This window comes from Notamacropus eugenii, chromosome 5 (assembly GCF_028372415.1).
Source record: "Notamacropus eugenii isolate mMacEug1 chromosome 5, mMacEug1.pri_v2, whole genome shotgun sequence".
NCBI classification, from domain to species: domain Eukaryota; kingdom Metazoa; phylum Chordata; class Mammalia; order Diprotodontia; family Macropodidae; genus Notamacropus; species Notamacropus eugenii.
In genome coordinates this window covers 328,848,019-328,875,398 of record NC_092876.1, presented here as the reverse complement: position 1 = coordinate 328,875,398, position 27,380 = coordinate 328,848,019, and the positions used below count along the sequence as shown (strand labels likewise).

The following is a 27,380-nucleotide window of genomic DNA, read 5'->3' as shown; positions in this document are numbered from 1 at the left end:
TTGATGGGGAGGAAGAGTAAGGGGGAGGACAGAGGAGGGGAGGGCAGGGGAAGAGAGGAGAGGAGAGGAGAGGAAGGAAAGGAGAGAAAACGAGATGAGAGGAGAGGAGAGGAGAAAGCAGAGGAGAGGAGAAGAGGGAAGGGGAGGGGAGGAGAGGAGAGGAGAGGAGAGGAAAGAAGAGGAGAAGAGGGGAGGGGAGGGGAGGAGAGGAGAAAAGAGGAGAGGAAGGAAAGGAGAGAAAATGAGACGAGAGGAGAGGAGAGAGGAGAGGAGAAAGGAAAGGAGAGGAGGAGAGGAGAAGAGGGGAGGGGAAGGGAGGGGAGGGGAAGGGAGGAAAGGAGAGGAGAGGAGAAAGGAAAGGAGAGGAGGAGAGGAGAAGAGGGGAAGGGAGGGGAGAGGAGAGGAGAAAGGAAAGGAGAGGAGGAGAGAAGAGGGGAGGGGAGGGGAGAGGAGAGGAAGGGTTGGGGAGACCACTAAAGAAAGTTGAAAAGCTTAAGGCAGAGAGGGGGATAAAGAAAAGAGCAAGAGGCTGGTGGGTGGCAAGGGAGGGAGAAGGAGACTAAGAAGGAGCAGTATGAGCCATTTTCACTTGGTAGGAAAAAGTGGGTTGAAATGAAAGCCTTTCCAAAATAGTTGTTTTGCCTGACTTCCCATCCTCCAAGGCCTACTCATGGTAATGTTCTATGCCTTAAATTCTCTCCCACCACTTCTAGGGGGGATGCCTAGCTTTTTACTACAACACAGAAGAAAGCCCTTTGGGAGGACAGAAGGCAGGCATGTTTCTGGAGCTGGGAGCTGGGGGAAGGGGGTAGTGCGGCTGATGAAGTTTGCTTGGGAGTTTAAAGTTAAATTCCTATTTCTACTGTAGGGATACTGATGAAAAATAATAATGCATTCACAAAATTCCAAGGTCTTTGAGTTTCATGAATTCACATTATTAGACTCCTGGAATCATAGGTTTAGAATTGTAAGGGACCTTAGAGATGATCTAGTCTAGTTACCTTATTTTACAGTTGAGGAGACTGAAGTAAAGGGAGAAAAGAGAACTTGGCCAAGATCTCCCACTTAGTAAATAATATTAACTAGATCAGAACCCAGGTCCTCTGAGTCCATCTAGAGCTTACCCCACTGCACATGTTCAGTCATGTTTGATTCTTCATAGACCTGTGGACCTCTGTCAATGGGGTTTTCTTGGCAAAGAAACTAGAGTGGTTCACCATTTCCTTCTTCGGTGACAACCAGCAGTTAAGTGACTTACCCAAGGTCATACAACTAGAAGTTTCTGAGGCTGAATTTGAACTGAGGAAGATGAATCTTCCTGATTCCAGGCCCTGCATTTAAATCCACTGCACTCTCTAGCTACAAAACACTGCTTCATTCATTTCATCCCAGAAGTAAAGAATTAAATTTTCTAACCTACTAAATATCCCTTTAAAACCAAGAAGTATGTGTCACTAACTTACTGCTCATTTAGGTATCTTGCTAATGAACTTAGCCTGGAATGAACTTTGACCAAGTTACCTGGATCAGGGGTCTTATTGTATGTTTAAGTTTGTAGCACTCACCTGTTGGTACTACTTCTATCAAAATATCTCCTCTCAAAGACATGCCCATTGACACATTCTGCCGAACCAAGTTGTTATTGCTGGTTAGTCATTTTAGTCATGTCCAACTCTTTGTGATCCCATTTGGGGTTTTCTTAGCAAACACACTGGAGTGGTTTGCTGTTTCCTTCTCCAGCTCATTTTATAGATGAGGAAAATGAGGCAAACGGGGTTAAGTGACTTGCCTGGGCTCACACAGCTACTAAGAGTCTAAGGCTAGATTTGAACTCAGGTCTTCCTGACTCCAGGCCCGGCACTCTTATCCACTGCACCTAGGCTGCTCCAAACCAAGTTTAATATATGCATGTATAATATGTCTGTATTCATTAGTATAAATGTCCATTTACATGTATCCATATTACATGTATATGCATATATGTGCATGTATGTCTGTGGATGTGCAAGCATATATATAATACATTAATATATCTATGAATACATACATAAGTATATCTGTGAGAGGCAGTGTAAAGTAGTGGAGAAAGAGTTGACCTCAGAGACAAGAGGACCTGAGTTCAAGTCCTACCTCTAATACATACTGATTATGTGATTTTAAGCAAGTCTCTTCACCTCTCAATGCTCTAGGCCACTCTCTAAGACTATAAGTTATAGAGAAGGTTCCAGCCTACATTGGTAGAGGGTGTTTCCTCATCTCTGAGTTTTCTGTATCCGTTTCAGTTCATATCCCTGTTACATAAAGACATATACATATGTACCTATCATAACCATATAGACATGTACATATTATATTCAAATGTGTGTCTATATACACTGCTTATATATACACTGTGTTATATATACACTGTGTGCATACAAATATATACTTATGCATACATGTGTACAAATACCACATACACCTTGGGAGACTGATGGCAATTCGGTGGTCTGAGATTATGGATCTAGATGTTAACCTAAACCATCCCCAGCAGATGAGTGAGTGTTAGTCTTCTGGTTCTGGCAGGCCCATTGGAACTCTCCCATTGTACATTATAGAGACACCATTCCTACCCCTTAGGGCAAAATCACAGAATTGTTCTCCAGCTCTCACAAGAAGGTGGAGCTGAAAACATTCTCATCCCAGACACTTGTTTTGACATAATATTTCTTTAATGGCAGTAAAAATAGGGTGTTTCCATGGGAGCATTCCTTTCTACTCCATGGACAATAGCACTTTAACAATGAGAACTGAGGAGGGAGGAAACAAGAAAAGGAACTAGTCACAGCAGTTTTTACTCCTCTGGGCACATCAAAGGAAAATCATATATATTCCAACAGAACCGGGCTTAGTGAGTCTCAAAAACACATCAGGCTCCACGTCAAGGGCTGTGTTCACTGATCATCCAAAGCATGGAGTACGGATGAAAGGAACACATGGGAATCAACCCCCCACAGTCGTTTCTCTCATGATAACTCCCTCTTCATTTGGCTCAGGTTATAAAGTGGTTTTGGCCAGGGTTGCAGCTAGTATCTGGCTTCACTTTGGATTTGTCACCAAGATCAACAGAGAATTAAAATGGTTATTTTCTCCTTCCAGACTCAAGATTTCATTTCTGTAAAATGAAGACTTTGGTCTAGAAGTTCTCTTAGCTCCTTTCTAGTTCTATGATTTTAGTATTGGTCATTTTTTCTAGAATCAGGTTATAAGGACCAAGCTTATACAAAAATCTCTAAAACTTGCTATTTAGTCATGTCCAATATTTTGTGACCCCATTCCAGGTTTTCTTGGAAAAGATACTGGAATGGTTTGCTGTTTCCTTCTCCAGTTCATTTTACAGATGAGGAAACTGCAGCAAACAGGGTTAAATAATTTGCCAGCCAGTAAGCGTCTGAGGCTGGATTTGAACTCATGAAGATACATCTTCCTAATTTCAAGTGCAGTGCCATCCACCGTGCCACTGTGCTATAGCTGTTCCTATAAAATCTGCTGGTTACTTTCAAAAACTTCATTGTTTTAAGAGATAAGCTTTAAGATGAAAATACTTTCTTGCTTCCATTTATACTAAGAGGTGAATCACAGAATCTCAGAATGGGACAGGATCTTGAATGCCGTCTGGTCCTAATGTTCCTAAGAATGACCTCCATAATATATCTGACAAGTCTTATTGCCTCTGCTTGAAGATCTAGCATGAGATCTGCCTTCTGAGGTAACCTATTCAATTTTTGGCTCTCAGCTGCCAGGGATGATTTAGGTAACAGCCAGACCCATGATCTCAGATTCACCACTGAGTTGCCATCAGTCTCCCAAGGTGTATGTGACATATGCACACATGTATGTGTGTGTGTTTGTGCACACATACACAGCATATATGTAACTTGTACATATTTGCATCTAATTGTTAGGAAATTTATCCTTACATGAAGCCAAAAACCTGTCTCTGGGCAAATTCAACTCACTGCTTCTAGTACTTCCTTCTGGGGCTAAAAAAGAACAACTCTAGTCTATTTTCCTTTACATGAAAGCCCTTCAAATAACTAGACTGCTATCATGTTCCCTTGTCCCATTTCCTTTTCTTAAGGTAAAACATTTTCACTTCCTTCAATCGTTCTTCACATGGGATGATCTCAAGTTCTACAACTTCATATCACTGGCCTCTAGACACTTTCCAATATCTTAGTTTCTTTCCTAAAGTTTGGTACTCAAAATTAAGGACAGATTTGGTCTGACCAGGAAAGAGTACCATGGAACAACACCTACCTGGTCATAGCATCGTAATTTCAAAATAGAAGGGAACTTTGAGGTCATCTAGTCCTTCATGTAACAAGTGAATAAACTGAGACAAGTCAAGTAGCTTGCCCAAGTGCACACAGCAGTAAATGGCAGAGCTGATATTGGAAGTCAAGACCTCTGATTCCAAATCCATTGCATCACTCAGCCTTCACAATCCTAGACATCATGCCTCTCTTGATGTAGGCTCCCATGTCATTCCACTGACTGACTCATATTGAGCCTATACATTTCTTCTACTTTATAATTTTGCCAGGGCTATCTCTCATCATCCCCTGACTGCTTGTTGGTAATCATCCAGCCCTTTGATTCTCTTTCTGTACCTACCTAGATTTAAGCTCTTTCCATGCCCGTGAATAGTCCCACTGTAGGATGGACATGAGTCATAAAAAAATGAAAATATGCTTAATATGAATATTGTAGTGTCTATATCAGATTGCACACCATCTTAGGGAGAGGAGTGGGGAGGTAGGGGGAGAAATTTTAAAACTCAAAAGCTTTTGGAACTGAATGTTGTAAATTAAAAATTAGTTAATTGATTTTTTTTAAAAAGCTTAAACAAAATTAGTTGAGCTTCTCTGGTTCTTTTGGAGGGATCAAAGAGGAAAGAAGATGTGGTAGGGTAATGAGATAAAACTACAGTCCTAAATAGATTGGACTTTCTAGATTAATTTTGGATTTCAGTTTCCCATATCGTCCCTGGCTCCCAATACCCTAGGTGTCTGGCAATTTGGCCCCTGAAAATAGGTCTTGGGGAATATGGAGACCAGCATCTCTCTCTTGTGTCCTAATGTGATTTCTTTGTGTATGACTTTACTATTGTTAGTATTATGGCAGGCTAACTAACCACTCAGACATTTATCTTCTATGAGTTCTATTATCTATTAATATCTATTTTTATCTGTAAGTTCAAATTCAGCCTCAGACGCTTACCAGCTGTGTGGTCTTGGGCAAGTCCCTTTACCCTGTTTGCCTCAGTTTCCTCATCTATAAAATGAGCTACAGAAGGAAATGGCAAACCATTTCCAAATGGAAAACCCCAAATGGAGTCAGAATTGGACTCTACTGAAACAGTTGAACAATAAACTAACCACTAGATGTGTTTGTTGTTCCTTGTCTTTCTGAGGCCAGTAAGAGATGGCATTTCATACATCTGTATTTAATTGTGGTGATATGTTTTTCTTGTCCCCTTATTTTTCAGGGAGTCCTTTCCGATGATCTTGGTGGCCAACAAAGTTGATCTGATGCACTTGAGGAAAATCACCCGGGAACAAGGAAAAGAAATGGCAACAAAACACAACGTAGGTTGCATGGGTGTGTATAGTTTGGGGGGAAGAGAAGCAATGTCTCAAGGAAGGAATCAAGGTTGAAATAAATCCTCATCCTTCCTCAGTGGTATTGGACATGTGGAGAGGAGAAGGAAGCAGAGGAAGAGACAGGAGGGAGAGGATGAGCTGAGTTCCCCAGCTAGCTGGGTCCCCATTCAGGCAGCTCAGTCTACTCACAGGTTGTGTTCATCCTTCGTTTTTGAAGACCATGACATCAGAGAAATGATGACATGACTGCACTTGACTTTATTTTGAGGGAGGGAGGGCTGTGCAAGGTCACCAACCTCCTGAGCCATCTGGATCCAGTGACCAGATATTCATTAGGATGACTGGAGATGACCCAAGATGCAATGGGAGACCTTGGCCTTTTTTGGCTAAGTCCTACTCAGGGACTCACTTAGAGTGAGGTAATGCGCATTCAGTGAATAGGCCTCTTTAAGAAGTAGTCAGGAAATGGCCCCTTTAATGAGAAAAGGAAAAAAACATAATTAAATCAAGTGGGAGGGAAAGAGCAACAGTTACTACTGATAATCACTCTTAAGCCAGGAGGGTCCTGTTACCCCACTCTAAGTGAGTCCCTGAATAAGATCCTGATGACTATCTGGTCACCGGATTCAAATGGCTCAGGAGGAGAAGTGAGGCTGGTGACCTGCACAGCCCTCCCTCACTCAAAACAAAGTCAAGTGCAAGTCTTGTCATCATTTCTCTGATGGCATGGTCTTATTTGAAAGCGAGGAGTGAACACAACAACCCGGAGATATGGAGAATTCAGTTTGTGAAGAATAGAAATGAAGCTCCAGACACCAGTTCATCCAACTAAAGAAAAGTTAGGAAGGAGAATGATGGAATTTTCTTCTGAAAAGGAGGAGAGGAGAAGGAGGATTAGCATTTCTGGGTGATTTAAGGTTATCAAAATGCTTTACAAATATCTCACTTGATCCTCACAACAACCCTAGTGAGCAGCTGCTATTACTATCTCCATTTTATAGAAGAGAAAACTAAAGCAAACAGAGGTTAAGAGGCTTTCCAGAGTCACACGCTTAGTTGGAGACAGGATTTAAGCTCAAGTCTTTCTGATCTGACATGATCACACTCTTTTAAAAAAGTGCTTCTTGCTGAAAGGTTAGAGCCCTCTTGTAACAGAACCAGGAAGTGAAGTATTTGAACCTTGCTGTCATTTCTATTTTCATTTAAAACAATATAGTTAAGGAGAGTGAGAGAGGGAATTATTGATCATTGTTCATGCTAATATATGATGGGCAGCCTCCATCTTGGAGATCTTTTTAGTAGCTTTATTGTCACTTTGCTTTGTAGAATCACACAGCTCCTTCTCCAGAATTTACTTTTGTTTGATTTATAAAGATTGACTATCCTACTAACAAAAGACTTGGTATAGAATTCTATACAACCCTCTGTTTGAGAGGGGGCATGAAATAGTGCATGGTACGTTGGGTGGAGGGAAGTCCAGGGAGGGGAGAAGAAAGAAAACCCACTTGCCGATTGGAAGACTTGGATTCATTAGACTGTGATCCTAGGGAAATCACTTGACCTCTAATACATTAGCTTCTTTATCTGTAAAATGGGGAAAATAATACTTGTACTACTTACCTCACAAGGCCATTGTAAGGAAAATATTTGATAAACCACAAAGCACTATGGAAATAGAAGCTGCTGTCACTGAGTTGAGCTGACTGAGAGTGATTAGTTCAGTTGGTTAGAGGGCATGGTATTTTTCTCTGTTCTCTGTTCCTTAGCCAGACACAACACACCTTCATACACACATACTACCTTGTGGTATATCTCTAAGATCATTCATGCCACCTCCAATACCAAATGTCAATCAGCTGTCACATCAGGGACACAAGTCCAAGAGTCCCCAGAATAGTAGCACCAGTCTCAGGTCACTGGTCCTACTTTGGCCTAGTCTCCGTAGACATCATTGGAGGAAACAAGTCTTGGGAAGATATGACCTGGCCTCCTTTCAGCTCCTACTTCCCTGGGAGCCATAACTACTAAAGATCCAGAAAAAAAATTCTCATCACCCAAATCTTTAGCACTGTCACATCTTTAAATATGAGAAAAAATATGGTTTTATTCAAGGAAATGACACCAAAGAAGATATTTTCCCATATACCTTGTTGCTGTACCTAAAGACTAGGAGGTCTTTCCATTTGTCTTGCATTTGACATCTCCGGGGTATATGGTCTTCCCCATTGGACTGTAAGTTCTTTGAGAGCAGAGACTGTCTTATTTTTTGATTTATAGCCCTGGTGCTTAGGACTGTACGTTTAACATAGTAAAAGCTCTTGATAAATGCTTTTTCATTCATTCATTCATTCATACAAGTTGTCCTCAGTCAAAACTCAGCCACCTTTGAATTTAGTAACTGCACAATCACACATATTTCTCCATCTTTTCCATGAGAAACATCATCAAAAACCTTGCTGAAATCACAATTCACATGTTTAATATTATTTTATAGCTATATCTGATTGCATGCTGTGTTGGGGAGAAGAGAGAGTAGGGAGAAAAAAATTTGGAACTCAAAATCTCGTAAAAGCAAATGTTGAAAGCTATCTTTGCATGTAATTGGAAAAATAAAATACTATTAAGTGTGGATGGGAAGAAATCCCAATTCACAATGTCTACAGATCCATCAGACTCATGAGTTCTGTCCAAAAAAGGAAAGGAAATTAATTTGGTATGAAAATGAAAGGATTTGACAGATAATCTATCAAGTCCCTTTTAGTTAAAAGCCCAGGGATCCATAACTTGTCCTTAATGTATAGGTTGGCTCTTACTGATTCCCTAAAGGCTCACAAATCATCTACTTACATAATTTTGTACAGAAAACATCAGAGTAGTCACTTTGTAGCAGACCCTTACTTTTTCATCTTTTTGAAAATCAGGCTACATTTTGTCTCCTATAGGCCTCTACCATTTATTACTAATGGACAAAAGTTCAATGGGCCTCTTTGCAAATGGTGGCATTGACCTGATATGTAATTCATTTGGACTAGGCAGTCTGAATTAACCTCAAGAAACTAAATGTTCTCTGTCTCCTTTTCTATATGGGGTAGGGTTTTTTTAACCCTTTCTGTCTTAGAGATCATTCTCTTTGAAAGAGGAGACATAGGCAAAATTGGAGCCAAGTAATTTTGCTTTCTCTCTATCATCTGCTAGTTTTACTTAATCTATCCCAACAGTCCACAGTGAACTTACAAAAATATCACTTCTGTTGCCATCCTACCTAGTAAAGGAATGGGTTTACATAACTATTGATCTCATAGTGATACTCCAAAATATACATGTGAGGAAAGGAAGAGTAAGAAGGGAATAAAAATTTATGAAGTACCTACTATGTACCAGGTACTATACAAAGCACTTTTAAAAAATATTATACCATTTGATCCTCACAATGACCCTGCAAAGTCTTATTATTATTCCCATTTTACAGTTGAGGAAACTGAGGCAAAGAGAGCTTAAGAGACTTGCCTAGGGTCACATAGCTAGTAAGTATCTGCAGCTGGATTTGAACTCCAGACTTCCTGACTGCACCACCAACTGTGTCACCCAGAGGTGGCTTTCTAGCAATTGTACAAATTACACACATGTTTGTTGGAGGCAGAGGGAGGTGTGGCGGGTGGGATCAGAACTGTGATTTAATTGATATAGGGAACTCTGAATAGAGAAATGATCCCTACCCAAAACAGATCAGCTTATAGTATTAGAGAATTGACTAGACATGGTGAGGTTAAATGATTTCCTCAGACAGTACATTACCCACGTGAATTTCTAATTAGCTATTGCTTACTAAAATGCTAAGAATCTCTAAATTAGAAAGATACTTGATGAATCTGTTTGTATTTTTCATTTTTATAAAGCAGAATTTTTCTCTTGCAGATTCCATATATAGAGACCAGTGCTAAGGATCCACCACTAAATGTTGACAAAGCCTTTCATGACCTTGTTAGAGTAATTAGGTAAGTTGCAATGCCTTTGTCTTGATAAATAGCAATATGCATAAAGTTCTTTGAAAACCTTAAAGCTCCATATATACATATATTATTATAACTGTGGCATGAACAAGGGCCTTGCTTTCAGATACCTGCGGAACCAGAAGGTTTCATTCACTACAGCTTCTTGGTTTTTGTTTCACATGAGGTTGGTTACAGAATTACTTTCAAGTTATATTAATTTTTAATGTTTGGATGGTATTAGTTTATGGAGGGATGCACCTCTTAATTGACCATGAAAGGTAAATTAATAACTAAACAGTTTACCATCCATTTGCAGAATCACCATAAAGAATTCAGCGGCATTGAACACTAAGAGAATCCATCTTTCAGGATACTTATAATGAAGAATATTGAGCATTTCTAATAATTCATCATACACATAGTATTATTCAGACACTAAACATTTCGTTGTAACACAGGGCAATAAATGTTAACAAGCAGGCAATCTATCATCTCAATACCAGGACTGGAGAGGGAGGGAGTATGTAGTCGAAGTAGAAAACTATATATTAACACTATCTATGTTCTATCTGTTTTTATTTATATTGTTCAGTATTTCCTAGTTGAATTTTAATCTCATTCTGATCAGCACTTGGGAGTGTTGCTGGCCGTATGTTTGAGGCCTTTGTTTTAGGGAACTCAAAAATCCCATCGTATTTGGCTACAACGTCCCTTTCCAACTTGATCTCCTGTAACCGTCCTACATGTTTCACACACTCTATCCCCACATGCTGGGCTACTTGTCATTCTTAGAACATCCCTGTGCTTTTTCAGTTCCTCACTTTGGCACATTCTATTCTTTTTGTCTGGAATGTTGCTAATGCCCTCCTTCCCCAAACTGCTTTATATTCATTTTCTGTGGTCTGTATATACTTATATATGCATGTCGTCTCCTCCATTTGCACATGAGCTCCATGAGGGCAGGGACTGTTTCAATTTTGTCTTTGTGTCTTCGGTGTTTAGTGTAATGCCTGGCACATAGGAGACAATAAATGCTTGTTAATTGATTAATTGATCACTCTAACAGGATTAACAGGATTAATATATATGTAGCGGTCACAGAAATTGTAAGATAAAATAAATGTATTTGGAACCATAAAGTTTTGACTTCCTGACATCAGTCTTCTGCTCCCTTCCCACCACCACCATTTCCTACCTCTTCCCCTTCTCCTTTCAATCCAATTTAATCTAACAAACATTTATTAAGTGCCTTCTATGTATAGAGCACCATGCTAGACAATGGGGAACTAGTAGACTAGATATGTGATTCTGATGGGGTGCTTGGGCCCCAATTCTAAAATCACGTTTCACTTTAAAAGTCACATTTCTCCTATCCTCAAAACACTATCCCAGGTAGTTTCTCCCCAGCCCAATAACATAGCCCGCCCCAGCAGGAACCGTTATCTCCCTTCCTGATACAGTAGCCAGCTGTATCTATGGAATTTGTTAGTCTGAACCAGCTGTGTACTGGCTGAGCTGGCTGTGCCCTGGTCATAACAACATTTACTATTCACTGACCAATCATGTATCCTAGACTTATATATACATATACTCCCTTACATTTATCTTGTCTGACAAGACATTGATGAAAGCAGCCTGTTATTCTTAAGTCAATCCTGACCCCTAGTTGACTTAGTGATGTTTCAGGTAAAACCACACCTCTCTGTAGCCCCCCTTTGGCTATTTCCCTGATGGGCTCTGGGTAAAATACCTGTGCAGTAGATACTAAAAGTGTATGTTCCTTTAAGAACTAACCACTCCTTAACCACTCCCTAATCCCACCCTGAATCACCTAGTTAGCATATTTGGCACATGTTTCCTATAGAATATCCTATATAAACTTTACCTGTACCCCTCTAAGGATTCAGGTTCCCTAAGAACTCTTGCCCACTGAAAAGCGTAATAAATCTTTGCCTTGACCTCAACAATGCTTGAGTCCACGAATTCATTCAAGGTGACCTGCCCCTGGTACTCTGGTCTTTGTGGGGGTCTCACCCCCTCCCCTTCCAGCTCTCATCAAAGTCAGTGTAGGGGAACAGTCTTAAGGCCTAGAACTAGATACCAAAATCCACCGCCTAGAACTAGATACAAAGTAAGTATTATTTATAATTTTTAAAAGATAACTATTTATAGCCATAGAAATTTAGGCAGTTAGTTGACTTTATAAACTATAATTTTAGAAAGTTGAGCCATAACAAAATTCAGAGGAAAAACAAACAAAACTTAAATAAAAAGCAGAATTTGTTACAGATATACATTGACACATGCCCTCTCTCAGACAGCCCACCAGCTAGCTTTTACAGTTATCTTTCCTACAGTATTATGGTAATATATTCTGCCCTTTTCTCTATAGTCTGAACTACTGTTGCTTTGAAGGATTATGTATAGTGGGTACATTTTTAACTGCAAAGGTAGTGGGGCTGGTAGAGGATGGGCTGGATTTGGAGTCAAAGGACCTCAGTTCAAGACCCAGCTCTGCTACTTGTTGCTTGGGTAACTGGATAAAGTCACCTGATGTCTTTGGGTCTCCCTTTCCTTGTTTATAAAATAAAGAGGTTGGATTAGATTATCCCTATGCTCCATTTACATCTAAATCCAGTTTATTAAGTGACTGACTGGTCTTAATATATAATTCTTAATTTAAGGATCCAAGATTTCATGCAGTGCATCCACACTACCTCTCCTAGTGCTGATCAGATGGTTCATTAGAAAAAGCCTTGGTTTTAGAATCAGAGGAACTGGGATTTGACCTCTGAATACCTTGTTTATCCTGAACAAGTCACTTAACCTCTACTGGCCTCTGTTACTCCTTTTGTAAAATGAGGCGTTTGAACTAGATGATTCTAAGGCTCTCATGATGCAGGTTAAAAGAGTTGACACAGACATAGAATGCCTTGATAAAGGTCACACAGAAAGAAATAAAATCAGAACTAAGGGTCTATATTTTCTAATTCCCAGTCCAGTACTTTCCCAATAGACCATACTTCCTCAGTTATGCTAACATATTCAGATTTCAGGAAGGTTTCTGGAACTATTATATTTTGGAATAAGCTAGCATTTCAGATTTCTTCATCCGTAATATTGGAGGGTTAGTGTAGATAGATTTTAAGAACTCTTCTACCACAAAGGAATATTGTTGACTAAAAAGGGGGGGGGGGTGGCAGTTTTAACCTAAAATATTTGTGTGAACTAAGTTTAAGCAACTAGGTGGTTCAGTGGATAGAGCACCAGCCTGGAGGCAGGAAGACCTAAGTTCAGATTTGACCTTACACACTTTCTAGATGTGTGACCCTGGACAAATCACTTGATCCCATTTGCGTTAATTTCCGCGTCTGTAAAATGAGAAGGAAATGGCAAATCACTCCAGTATCTTTGCCAAGAAAACCCCAAAACGGTCATGAAGAGTCAGGCATGTCTGAAAAATGACTAAACGACAATAAAATCTGAGTTTACATACATAAAATCCAAGTAAACGTACATGTAGCCTTCTCTTTTTCCATTCCTGAATGGAGACAGCTGTTCTATAAATAAAAGCAAGTCTATGTAAATTATAAGTCCTCTTAATATTTGAGAGACCTTTCTCATAAGGAGGGAAGAGAAATTGTTGTGACCAAAAAAGAACATTCCACTTATGAATTTGCACCTTGAACTGTATCCTATAGATGTATCTAGAGATGTTACATTAAGAGATAATAATCTCTTAAAATTATTCTTTTAAATCATGTTTCTTTCTCCTTTGTTTACCCTTTGGTCACTAATTTGGCTTGGCCTCTCAGTTGAATCAACAACAATAAACCAGCTGTGGGTCACAAAGTTTCAATCTGTTACAAAAGTTACTAAGACAGAGCTCTCAGCATGATCAGTCAGTTTATTAGGGATACTGGTGGTCCCTAATCAATTCAGTTCAAGACCTTCTTCAACATTCAGGGTCCCCTCTGCTGGAAAAATTGCTTTTATTGCCATTGAGGGAGTACCAGACATTGAATGAGGTGGTACAGTTCCATGATTGGTCAGTTCCAGAAGTGGGGAATTCTTCTGGTTGGCTAAGGGAAATAAATTTCCATAACCACTTTGTGAACAGCCTTTCACAGGTCATTAGCTATAGGTCATCAACTGTAGGTCATCTCAGCAGGGGCTTTCCAAAGGTCATAAGACCCTGTTAACAACATCTCAGGACCTTCCACAGATCATGAGACCCTAGTGTTCGACCAACAGTATCTTAGGATTCAAGGAAGTTGTGGTTTTGAAACAAAAGTCACTAGGGAGTGGGCAGCAGTGATTTACAGGGGTGCAGAGGCAAATGAATCTTATTTCCAGCACTGTGCTGGGAGTTGGGGTGGGGGTGGGGGGAAGCAGGAATTACATTCTTATCCCAGACCTAATTTAATATAGTATAAATCTAGCTGATAAATCTGATCCAATTAATATAATCATTAATACATGGTGGATTAATCTTATAACTTATAATAACTCTTATCCTAACAGCATTGACTAACAACTAATTCAAACTTAATCCTATTCCACTTAATTCACTAAAACACCCAGTGATACCCATAAGATCACAGTGAACTAAGTAAATGCCAATTAAATTGAGCAGGGGTATCAAAATTATCTTTGCATAGCTGTCTGACTCTGGGCAACTGAGGACTTCTCTGAGCCTCAAATTTCTTCATCTATAAAGTGAAAGGATTATGACTAGCTGTCCTAAGGCCCCTTAGGACAGTGGAAAGAGCATTGTTTCTATACTTAGAGGACCTGGTATCCAATCCCATCTGTTCCACCTTTTGTCATCTTGGGTAAATGACTTAACTTTCCTGTTTCCTAACTGTGTCTGTTTTCTCATCTGCAAAATGGTGGAATTTAAAAAAAAGATGTTTTATGTTTTCCCCAATTGCAGGTAAAGACAATCTTTAACATTATTTAAAAATTTTGAGCTCCAAATTTTCTTTTTCCCTCCCTCACCTCCCTCCTTCTTGAGATAGTAAGCAATTTGATATAGATTATACATTTGCAATCACGTAAAACATATTTCCATATGAGTCATGTTGTAAAAGAAGACACAGAGTCAAATGAAAAAACAAACTCACTAAAAACGTAAAGTGAAAAATAGTATGCTTTGATCTGTATTCAGACTCCATAGGTTCTTTCACTGGAGGTGGATAACATTTTCAAATCATCACGAATCCCATGGCATTGTCTTGGATCATTGTATTGCTGAGGATAGCTAAGTCATTCACAATTGATCATTGTACAATATTTCTGTTAATGTGTACAGTGTTCTTCTGGTTCAACTCACTTTACTTTGCATCAGTTCACATAAGTCTTTCCAAGTTTTCTGAAATCAACCCACTCATCATTTCTTATAGCACAATAGTATTCCATTACAATCATAAACCACAACTTGTTCAGCCATTCATCAATTGATGGGCATCCCTTCAATTTCCAATTCATTACCACCACCACCACAACAACAAAAAAGAACTACTATAAATATTTTTGTACAAATGGATGCTTTTCTCATTTTAAAAACCTCTTTGGGGTACAAATCTAGTAGGATATTGCTAGATCAAAGGGTATGAACAGCTTGATTACCCTTTGGGCATAGTTCCAAATTGCTCTCCAGAATGGTTGGATCAGTTCACATCTCTACCAAACAAGGTGTTAGCATTCTAATTTCCCCACTTCCTCTTCAACATTTATCATTTTCCTTTTCTGGCATACTAACCAATTAGGTGTGAAGTGGTACCTTAGAGTTGTTTTATTATCCATTTCCCTAATCAGTAGTGATTTAGAGCAATTTTTCATGTGACTATAGATAATTTTGATTTCTTCATCTGAAAACTGCCTGTTTATATGCTCTGATCATTTATCAATTTACTTGAATTCTTATAGATTTCACTCCATTCTCCATATATTTGAGAAATTAGATCTTTATCAGAGACATTTGCTATTAAAAATTGTATCCCAGCTTTCTGCTTTCCTTTTAATCTTGGTTGCATTGGTTTTGTTTGTGCAAAACCTTTTTAATTTAATATAATTAAAATTATCCATTTTACACCTAGTAATGCTCTCTATCTCTTGTTTGATCATAAATTCTTCCCCTTTCCATAGATCTGACAAGTAAACCATTCCTTGCTCTCCTAATTTGCATATGGTATTACCCTTTATGTATAAGTCATATGTCCATTTTGACTTCATCTTGATACATAGTGTAAGATGTTGGTTTATACCTAGTTTCTGCTATACTGTTTTCCAATTTTCCCAGAAGTTTTGTCAAGTAGCAAATTTTTGTCTCCAAACTTGAGGTCTATCCTCAAGTTTGGCTATATCCCAAAGAGATTTTTTTTAATGAGAAAAGGACATATTTGTACAAAAATATTTATAGCAGTTCTTTTTTTTTTTTTTTTTGTAATGGCAAAGAATTGGAAACATTAGATTACTATGGTTATTTACTACTGGGTCTTATATATCTAATCTATCCCACCAATCCACTCCATTTCTTAGCCAGTACTGGATAGTTTTTATGGTTGCTACTTTATAATACAGTTTGAGATCTCTTATGATCAGGCTAATTTCCTTCACATTTTTTCCTCATTATTTCCCTTGATCCTTGCCTTTTGTTCTTCCAGATTAATTGTGTTATGATTTTTTCTAGCTCTATAAAATAATTTTTTCAATAGTTTTATGGATATGGCACTGAATAAATAAATTAATTTAGGTAGAATTGTCATTTTTTGTCATATTGGCTCAACCTGCCTACAGGCAATTCATACTTTTCCACTAATTTGGATCTAACTTTATTTGTGTGAAAAGTATTTTGTAATTGTGTTCATATAGTTCCTGGGTTTGTCTTGGCAGGTGTTGTATAATCCCAAGTATTGTATATTGTCTCCAGTTATTTTAAAAGAAATTTCTCTTTCTATCTCTTTCTGCTGGACTTTGTTGGTTACAAATAGAAATGCTGATGATTGATGTAGGTTTATTTTAATAAATAAGATAGATCTGAGGTCCTTTCCAATTCTAAATCTATAATCCTCTAGCCATGGAAGGGCCTTGAGCAAGTCACCTTACATTTTTGTGTTCTCATAAAATGGATTGGAATAGACAGTATTGAAAATCCTTTCCAGTGCTAAGATTTTCTCTAGTCCTAATGTAAAAATTATGCCTCTGATGGCAAGGAACATCTCTGTCTTGAATGAATAGTGAAAAGATCTGTTATAGGAGATATTTTTTTCCCATTTTAATTAAATCCTTCTTTGTTGCCAGGCTGGTTTTTTTAAAGTCCAATTTCTAGTATTAGTTAAATATCTACCAACTTCATTAGGACATGCTCCTTTTCTGACAAACATTTAGTCATCTCTCCCCATAGACAGACACACTTCTCTTAATTTTACTTAAATGCTAACTGCTCTTAACTAATTTTTGTTCTAAAATACTACTAAGAGTGGCTAGGGGGGTTAGTGGTTAGAGCACTGGACTTGAAGTTAGGAAAGTCTGCATTTGAATCCTGCCTTGGACACCAGATATGTGACCCTGGACAAGTCACTTAACCTCTGTTAACCTCATCTGTTTTACAGATGAGTTTCCTCATCTGTAAAATGGGGAAAACAATAGTGTATGCCTCTCAGGGTCCTTGTGAGCATCAAATGAGATAGTAAAAAAGCACTTCGCCAAACCTAAAGCACTTTTTTTAGATGGTATTAGCAGTAAAATATTACCAAGGTCTTGGCACTTGTATACCCATACAAACATGCATCACGACAACAAATAATGATTACATGCCAGAAAAATCTTTGGAATAAATTACTAAGAAAACTTGTGAAGTTTCATCTGCCTGCCTGCCTCTCTTTTCCTTTAGCTTCCTTATTACATAAGGATAGTTTTGCCTCATAGAAAGAGAGTACAATTAATGTAACTTCTAGAGGATCCATGTTCGAGGTGTCCTCAAAGTCTTGGTGCAGTGGGAAGCTGTTAAGGCTGAAGTATTTAAAGTATTTAAGCCCCAACAGCAACTGCATCAAGACTTTGGAGACATTTAAGCTTAAATATTAAGCCTTACAGCTGCACCAAGACTTTGGGGACACCCTGGACTAGGATGTCTCCTGGATGGAGGAACATAGGACAGGCTGTTAGATTTGTTTCCTGTCCTCTACTTTTTCTCTCTTCAGTCTCTGCCTACCTTGGACAATTATGTAGATTAGACCTCCTCTAGACTTAATGAACTCCAACATCAAACCTCTCTGTCTTAAAGTAGTATCTCTGAAATTAGCAGTAGGGAAATGAAAGTGGACTCAGTAAGGTTAGAAATAGGACCTGTGACATACAGGAAACCCTGTATAAGATAAGATAAGAAAAAAATCTATCAAAGTAAGCTGTCATCTTTTCTGCAACTTTATAGTCCTAGAGAGTTGCTTAGAGCACTGCAAGGTTAAGTGATGTGCCCAGGATCACTTAGTCAGTATACATGAGAAGCCAGACTTGAACTCAGATCTTCCTGGCTTCTTTCAGGCCAGCTCACTATCTACTATTTTTATCTAACAGAAACTTGTTGTTCAGTCATTTTTCAGTTCTCTTTATGACCTCACTTGGGGTTTTCTTGGCAAAAATACTAGAATGGTTTGCCATTTCCTTCTCCAGCTCATTTTATAGAAGAGGAAACTGAGGCCAACAGGGTTAAGTGACTTGCCCAGAGTCACGCAGTAAGTGTCTGAGGCCAGATTTGAACTCAGGAAGATGAGTCTTCCTGACTCCAGGGCAGGCGCCTACCACCTCACTGCTCTATGAATCAGAAAAGCCAGTTCTTACTCATTTCCTTCTTCTCTACTTCAATAGGCAACAGATTCCAGAGAAAAGCCAGAAGAAAAAGAAGAAAACCAAATGGCGTGGGGACCGGGCCACAGGTGCTCACAAACTCCAGTGTGTGATATTGTGACAGGGCCTCAAGGCCTCTTTGCTGCTGTGAATGTGAATTAGAGAGACCCGGGGATGCACTCAACTGCCTAACTGCACTGACAGCTGCTTCTAACAGTGAATCTTGGCCAGAGATCTTGGCATGTAAAGGAAAAAGAAGAGGAGGGTGGGGTGGGGTAGGGTTGGGAAGGAAGGAAGGAGGGCAGGGAAGGTGGAGGAAGAGAACCTGCCCTTTGAGGAATACTTGAACTGTGGCCAGTTTCTTCTGGAGGGAATAGGTGGGGAAAGAGGAGGATTTGGTCTGGTTTTGCCAAAAGAGTGACAAGCTTTCAGGTCATTCACAGGAGAAGTGCAAATAGCAAGCAAACAAAAGCAGCATCTAAGTCCCTTTAAGTGTTGATACAATCGAGGCCCCCTTCCCCTCCCTCCCTCCCTCTGTTAGTGGGTATTTTCTTTTTTAAAAAAACTAAATTGTGTCACTTTGATGTGGACTTGTTTATCCACGCACAAGTATAAAGTATAACAGTTTATGAAATGGCTCCTTTTTTCTCCCAGACCTAATAACTCATTGATTCTGAACATTGGATTTTTTTTCTTTTTTGGTGTCTTAAAAATTATTATTATTTTATTAAGGGAGCCAGTGCCCACTGCCTAGCGAAATCTTTGGCACTCATCGGACTTATATAATTCTGTGTCTGGAATTTTTTTTAAAGTGAGTTCTCCTAGCAGTGCCAAAACTAAATATAACATGAAATTATGGTGGTTTGGAGATTGGAAATGAAACCTGGCTGTTTCTGGGGATTCCAAGCATTGTGTCAAACCTTGGAGGGGAGCCAACTCCACAATCCATAAACTGGAGAAAATATGATTCTTTTAGGAGAGTTTTCTCTGTTTGGGAATACAGAGGATGAGAAAAAGAGTTGTTTTTTTAAAAGGGCAGAGGGTGGCATGTGCATGCCGAATTTAAACAGCATTTTCACTAAACCTGGAAATGCTTAATGTCAGAGATAAGATTATTGACTTTTTAAGAGATGTATTAATTTATTTTTAGGGCAATAGCTAGGTTCAGGATATTCCCCAGGCATGTGAAAGTGGCCCTTGATTTCTTGGACTTCTGAAACCCATCTCATATGTTTCCTCATGCTTTCCTTCCATTGTCTGTTACTGACTGGAACTGCATCAATTTAAACATCCTACAATGTTTCTCCTCAAAGGAGAGGCAGCATGTCATACTGAATGGAGAACTGACCTGAAATCAAGGATGACCTGGGTGGAAGACCTGCCTCTGTCACATACTGGCTATGTGACCCCAGGCAAGTCACTACTTCAGTGTGCCAGGTAACTCTCTAAGACACTAAATTGCAGAGAAGTTGCCAGCCTGCTACGGTAGAATTCCCTTACCTGGGATTTCCCTATACCGATGGAATAACAGGTCCATTCGCTGTCCCCTATCTATCTCCCTTCAAAAGAGACACATGAATCTCCAATTAGTGATTTGTACTCTGTTGTACATACATGTCTACGTATAGGCTGGCTAATGGGGACATCATCCAGAGAGTTCTGGAAGAACAAATAGATGTGCGACACTTAATTAAAATAACACTGTTAAAGACCAGCAAATTTAGTCCCTTAAGGCCAATGTATGCTAAGTCAAATAAGTGGAAAACCTGCTTGGTTCTTTACAGATTTTAGCATCAGCTAGACTTTCTTAGCAGATGTCTGTATTAACCTCTTAGACTGTAAAAGCAAAAATGACCATAAAGCCAGTGACATGGCTATTATTGACACATTCCTAGAGGGAGTACATTCAAAGCACTCCAAAATGATGCCCAGTTCCCACTTAGCCACTTCTAATAAGGGCTGAGTAATGGTTTGGTCCAATATGGGGAAAGAAAGAAGAAGGAAAGTCTAATCCAAATGGAGTAAGAAAGGGTAGAATGAATTGGAAGGATAAGGTTCTCCTCAGAGAGAGCAACACAAGATGAAGTTAGTTGCTTTTTGTCCCAAATATTTAAAATCAGGTTGTATGGGAACTAGATAGTCCCAACTGCATGGCTATTCTTGGGGGAAAAGAACTGGGGAGAGGGAACACTAGACTAGAAGTTAGGAGACCTCCATTCTGTTTTTCATCTTGTTAGTCACATGAACTAACTCAACCCAATCACCAGCATCTAGGGACCTGGCTTAATTCTGCCACCTAAGGAATCAGATGTGAGTAAAACTTTGTTTTAGTGGTCCCTATCTCTGAAACCTAAAAGGATCACAGAGTGTTATACTTAATAGTTTTACATTTTTCTTTAACATTATGACCTTTTAAAAAACATTAGATAAACAAGGTGCTTTTCAAAACTGTGAGCCCCTTGGCTCCAAACACAATACAAGAACCCCTCTGGGTTTCCATGATAGAAAGAGGTGAAATTGAAGACAATATAATGACGTGATGAGGAAAAGGTTTGGAATGGAGAAAGAAAAGTTGAACAGAAGTGAGAGTGAATGAGATATGTAAGAGAAATACAAAGGACCAGATGAGAGTTACTGTATGCAGATAATACCCAGGATAGGACTCTTCTATCCACCAGCAGCTTTGAGCAGGAATGATGATGCTGAAAGTTTGTCAAGGTGCCAAGAATGAACTTTGTTGAGGAAAGGGAATAATTGTTCACCTTTCCTATTTAATGTTGGTGCTCTGAAAAGGTATGGAGGAAGGAGGTGAAGAAGGCATTCCAACATTCCTAGTGGCAAATATGGGTACGCCCAGAGTCACAGTCTACTTCTTTCAGTTTCCATACTCTGGACTCCTAATACAACTTACACCCACATTGCCTGAGACAGAAATTGGGTATAAGACGTTGTGTTGATGAACTAGCTCACTTTACGGCCTCTTCATTTTCTCCAATACAGAATATACTGTGAGCTTGCACCTCCCTTTGCCTCACTTTCACCCATCTATGAAATGAGTAAATAACACGCTAAGGGATTCATTCTGCTCTGGAGACAATGCAGTGCCTTATTGAAAAGAAGTCGCTATTTGGAGCAAAAAAAAAAAAAATGACAGAAGGATAACATCCTATCACCTTTAGCTTAGTATTTCTTCAACTTACCATAAGGACAAAGTGATGATACTGTTAGTATTGATAATTTTTTTTTAATCTGGCAAGATAATCCTTGACTAAGTATGCCATTTTGAATCTTATTTCTATGTTGGTCCCCTGGTAGCTCCCCCTTGGCACCTAAGAACACTTCTGGGCTTCCAGACTTCCTGTAGAGCAGCCTTCAGCACCACTGACAGCTCCTTCCTTGAAGCTGGCTAATGTGGCCCATTCACTCTTTAACTTCTATGTTTCTCCTCCCACCTCTGGGACTACTCCTGTAATAATAGCTCTTCTCTGCCATTCTTTGATTGTGGGGATCCTCTGAGACACAATCCTTAGCCTTCTCTCTTTATACTCATTCATTTCCTCAGGGAATCATCCCCTCTCATGATCTCAGTGGTCAAGCTGTAGGTGGATGATTTCCAGAACTTTGCTCTCCACCTTTTTTTTGGCCTCCCATTCAGAATGTCCAATATATCTGGGATGCAATACTGTACTTTGTCAGTAGGTGCTCCCATCAACACGTGATATACTCTAGCCTGAAAAATCCCTTGAGTTTGAATCTTCAGGTTAATTGTAACAAAAAAGTTCCCCATTTTATCCGTTCTATGTTTAAAATTCTGTATATCAAGTTTACTTAGGATGAAGGATACTTGAATTATAGAAATAGAGTTCAATCCCATTTTTATGTAATACATTATTAACGAAAATGCCAGTTTTATGAAATGAACATGACTGCTAAAGAACATTTGAATGATGCTTGAGCCTTTTATGTAAATTTTTATTACTTTTTTGTGTATTCTGATTCATTAATAAAGGAAAAAGGAGACACGTTGATGTAGTGTTTTTTCTCTTCATTATTCAGATGGAATCTCATTTTCATCAAATTTCTTAGAGCAATATTCCAATGGTCCTTTCTTTACCAAAAAAAAAAAAAAATGGCTTTCCATTAACAGTATGTTACTATATATTAAAGAATACATATCCTTACTCAATTACTATGTTTTGCAGGATCCTGTCATCTTCAGCAATAATCCCTTTCAGCTATAAATGTAAAGACTCGGGAGACATTTGAATCATGGCCTCAATCAAGGAAGAAAGTGTGCACATTAATCATAGACAGGAAGACCAAAAAAAAGGAGCCAGTTTTCTCCTATGATCCCTATAAGGCTATCCCACATAATCCTGCCTTGTAGCAGAAAATTTTTACATTTCCTTCCCTTCCTCCATTCTCCCAGTACACAAACCCATCTATCTTCAATAATTAACCCATCTGCAATGTCCACTACTTGTTTTCTGTAGCTACTCCAGGAGCCAGGAACATTATAAAATTCTCGCTGACATCTGAGAGAAAAAAACCCATACATTTTAAAGACTTCTTTCCGGTCCCAGAGCTACTTCCACTCCTCTTACATAGACATTTGGCCAATTCTCTGCAATAAGCTGATTAAATGCCTTCATGTTCCATTCATCTTAATACCACTTTGCAAAGTACTTTGCAAATGATATTGCACTGAACATGACTCACTGCAAGCAACTCTAGCCCTGAGTCAGCAACATATGCTGCTACCATTAGTAGCAAGAGCATAGCCATTGTAAGTTCCTATCCTTCCTACTGCATTAGAAATATGTGAATAGACCACCCCCACCCCCGCACCACCCCAGGACTTGAAACTCTCCCTGGGCAATACTTAGAGACTTCCTTAGCAGTGAATCATCAGCACAACTGTAAAGAATCCATTTTGTATCCTTTTCTAACCCCAAAAGAACCTCTGGACTGCTAACTTTGCAAAACTATAAACTTGCATCAAATAAAACTTTTTTGCCATAGACAAAAGGATTTCTTGTGATACAAATTATTGCTAGGCAGACAATTTTAAATGAACAAAATAATTCTAGATCTCAGCTTAGGAAATGCCCTACCTAGAGCATCCTTGGTTCTCGCTAACTTCTGCCTCCTTTCTTTCGGCATGACTGAAGAGACCTGCCGTTATTGGTGAAAACATACACAATCCCTACTTCAGATGAGTTAACCAATTTACTATCGTTACCATGAGTGGCCTGTTCTCTATAGGAACTTGGTTGGCTATATCCGAAATTGACTTAAGCCCCAGCAAAAAGCCCAAAAGAGGCTTCCTGTCGGAGATGTGAGTTTTCTCTTCTTGCTGATTGTTATGCCTGCGTGCCTATTGCTAATCCTGTGGAAGGTGATCAATGCCTCTTTCCTACCTTCTGTGACACTGCCCTTGCCCAGACCTCCAGTGCCTATGTTCTATGGTTCTTCCTGATCACTTATCATCACGTAACTTTCCAAACCAAAATACCTTTCCTTGGCCACCACTACCCTACATGTTTTCTCCTCCTACAAAAAAGTTCCTTGAGGGCAGGATGTAGGAACAAAGGTTCATAGATTTAGAACTAAAAGGGACAGCAAACCAATTGAGTTCGATCCATTCATTTTATAGACGAAGAGATAGAGCTGAGATAGATTAAGGGATTTGCCTCGGGTCATAAAGCTTTATGTAGGAGGCAGGATTTGAAGTCTTCTGGACTCCAAGTGCAGTACACTATTTGTATCCTCAGTGCTTAGGACAGTGATTGACACATAGAAGAAGGAGCAGAGGACATGAGACCTTCTGATGACCCAGAGCCTTGCATCTTCTGCAGTATGTGTCTACTGAGGGAAGGCTGCCAGAGGCCAGTAGAGTGACTTCCATCTGTGCCAGCACAAGGCAACTTTTCCCTCCTACTGATGGCCTGCTCTCCCAGTTGAGAGGTAGAGAACTTTCAGTGCAAAGTGAAGCAAGCTTCCCTTTGACTGCAGGCTTCCATCTCCTGCTGCACTTGTCCCTTGAAGGAAGAGGAAGAAGAAAGTCAGTGGGGAGCTTGGCATCCAACTCCTGCTGTGCAGATTCAATTTCCATCTCCTGCTGAGAAGTTGCGTGTAACCTTATGAGGGAAGAATAGTTAAAACAAGACTTCCCTTCTGAGCATCTGCTTTCCCCCTTATGGTCTACTTGTCTCCAGCTCAATCTCCAGCCCCGTTTGAGAAGGGGGTGGCACTATCCACTAAATGCTGAACATGGTCAGACCTGATCATACTAATGAATTAGAACCCCTAGAGATCATCATCTAAACCACATTTCCTATCCCCTCCACCCAATTTCTTATTCCCATATCCCCCAACCCTTCCACCCCATAGTTCCAACCAAACACCACGCACCTTATGCCTTCTGGAATGCCTGTTCCATAGGCAACAAACTTGTCTTCATCCTAAAGCTTTTCCTCCCCCTCTTGTTCCATTTTATAACTATTACTGAAACTTGGCTCCCCTCTCATAACAGAGTCTCCCTGGCTACCTTTTTCAGTTCTGGCTGCACCTTCTCTCATTACCCTTTACTCACAGGTCAAAGAAAGGTAGTCAGAATAGTCCCTGCTCCCTATTGACACTTTTGGATTTTCCCTCTGCCTCTATCGCTTAAAAACCTCTCCTCCTTTAAGGTTCATACAATTCAGATCTACTACCAAGTCAAAATCCCAGTGGCTATGGTCTATGTAGCTCCAAGTCACTCCCCTTCCTTCCTCAATGAGTTCATTACCTGCCCCACAATTCTCTCCATTTTCTGCCCTCATACATGAGGATCTCAACATACATACTGATTTTCTCTCAAACACCCTAACCACTCAGGTCCTCATGACCTATTCCTCCACTCCACCTCAGCCACACACAAAGAAAGTAATTCCCTTGACCTTGCCGTCACCCACAAATGAACTGTATATCCCCTTCTCTCTTCTGACACTGCTACCACTCTGTTGCAGGCTCTCATCCCCCCACCCCAGGAAGTTCTGCCTGCCTCAAGTCTCCTCCATTCAGTTATCAAATTGATTCTCCTAAGGCACAAGTCTGATTTACATTATCCACCTACTTAATAAACTTCCTAGGCTCCCTATCACTCCCAGGATCAAATGCAAAATCCTGTTTGGCATTCAAAACCCTTCATAAGCTAGCCCTCCCTACCACCACCTTTCTAGTCTTGTATCTTACTCCCTACTACGCCATATATTCTTCAACCCAATACCACTGGCCTCCTTGCTGTTCCATGAGCAAGACATTCCATCTTTCAACTCCAGGCATTTACTCTAGTTTTTTCCCATGCTTGGAATGCTGTCCTTCCTCAACTGTCTGACTTTTGTATCCTTTTCTTTTTTTTTATCTTTTTTGCTTATTTTCTATCCCTAGTGCTTAACACAGTTCCGGGCATATCTTAGAAGCTTACCAAATGTTTATTGATTGCCTGACTTTATTAACTAGTAAGCACTTAATAGATGCTTTTTTTTTTTCATTTGTTCACTTGCCTGGTTTTTGAGCCAGGGCCTCATGTTGTTGACTGAGTGCATCCTGCCTAAATCAAATGCTCACCTAGCTTTCAAATCCTCATGGCTTCCAGGCACTTTACTGTTGCTGTTTCTATGGTTGGTCCCTAGTTTCTTACACATTGATGGGTAAGCTTTGTAAACTTTTCATCTAAATCCATATTGAGATGTGGTCAATAGGTGTTCTTCATCCAAATGGTTTTTCCTGTGTGAATGGATAGCCAAATCTCCTCTGAGTGAGCATAAACACATAATTACCTAGATCATATATAAAAATAACATTATATATTATATGCATGTGTATAGATATAAATATAGAGAGATAACATGTATGTATAATGGATGTAAGCAACATGTCTAAAGTTCTGCTTCCGCTTACCCTACTTTGTTCCATGTTTTGTTGGCCTTTCCATTTAATCAACATTTGAATGTAAATTCTGGAGGAGGGATTCTTTAAGTTTATAGATTACAGGAAACTCTCCCAAGTAGTAAAATGCCAAGTAGGTAGGAATATCCTTCAGGAAGTTTTTCCAGGACCATTTAGGTGGGGAATTCTAGTCCCACGTGAACTCCAAAAAAAATGTGGGGCTTTCCCAAATGGAATAAGGATATACAGTCAACTGGAAGTCAATTCTCTCATCCTTAGATGAGAAACCAAAACTGTCCTGGATAAAAATTCTCCATGATTCTCTTCAGCAAATAGGGCAATCCAACTGGAGGTTAAGATAAAATCTTTTTGTGTGTCCCTTCTGGATGCAGGGCACTCAAGGAATCCCTTGCACACCTAGGGTAATGTCAATAGAGGCCTCACCCAAAAAAATTCTTTGGGGTTCCTGCACACATAGAGTACCCAAAATTTCTCCAATGAATGCCTGCCAATGCAGAGGGCAATGCAAGTGGAGCTCAAAACTCACCCAGCAATACAACGAACAGGTTTAATTCAAAAAGAAAGAAGATAAACTTAAATGAGCCCCAAGCATGTGTAGACTTCTAAAGATTAAACACTCAAGGTTGGTTAGAATCAATCCCTCAAAACTCAAATGAGATCCTCAAACTGTAGGACAGCTAGGTGGCCCAGGGGATAGAGCAGTGGGCTTGGCATCAGGAAGACCTGAATTCAAATTCAACTTCATATACTTGCTAGTGATGTGACACTGAGTAAGCCACTTAACCTCTGTTTGCCTCGGTTTCCTCAACTGTAAAATAGGAATAATAATATATACATAACAGGGTTGTTAGGAGGACCAAATGAGATATCTGTAAAGTGCATAGCACAGAGCCTGCCATTTAGTAGGAGCTATATAAATATTTATTCCCTTTCCTTCTCT

General features: G+C 39.5%; 1 protein-coding gene across 1 annotated transcript in view; it reads left to right on the top strand.

Annotated features, from left to right (window-relative positions):
* Positions 1–19,165, top strand: part of MRAS (muscle RAS oncogene homolog) — a 112,836-nt gene extending 93,671 nt beyond the window's left edge. Inside the window, exons 5-7 of the mRNA XM_072613553.1 lie at positions 5,531–5,630; positions 9,561–9,640; positions 18,509–19,165. Coding sequence (XP_072469654.1) covers positions 5,531–5,630; positions 9,561–9,640; positions 18,509–18,608 — 280 coding nt within the window. The 3' untranslated portion in view covers positions 18,609–19,165. The remainder of the gene's footprint in view (positions 1–5,530; positions 5,631–9,560; positions 9,641–18,508) is intronic.
* The last annotated feature ends 8,215 nt before the right edge of the window (positions 19,166–27,380 follow it).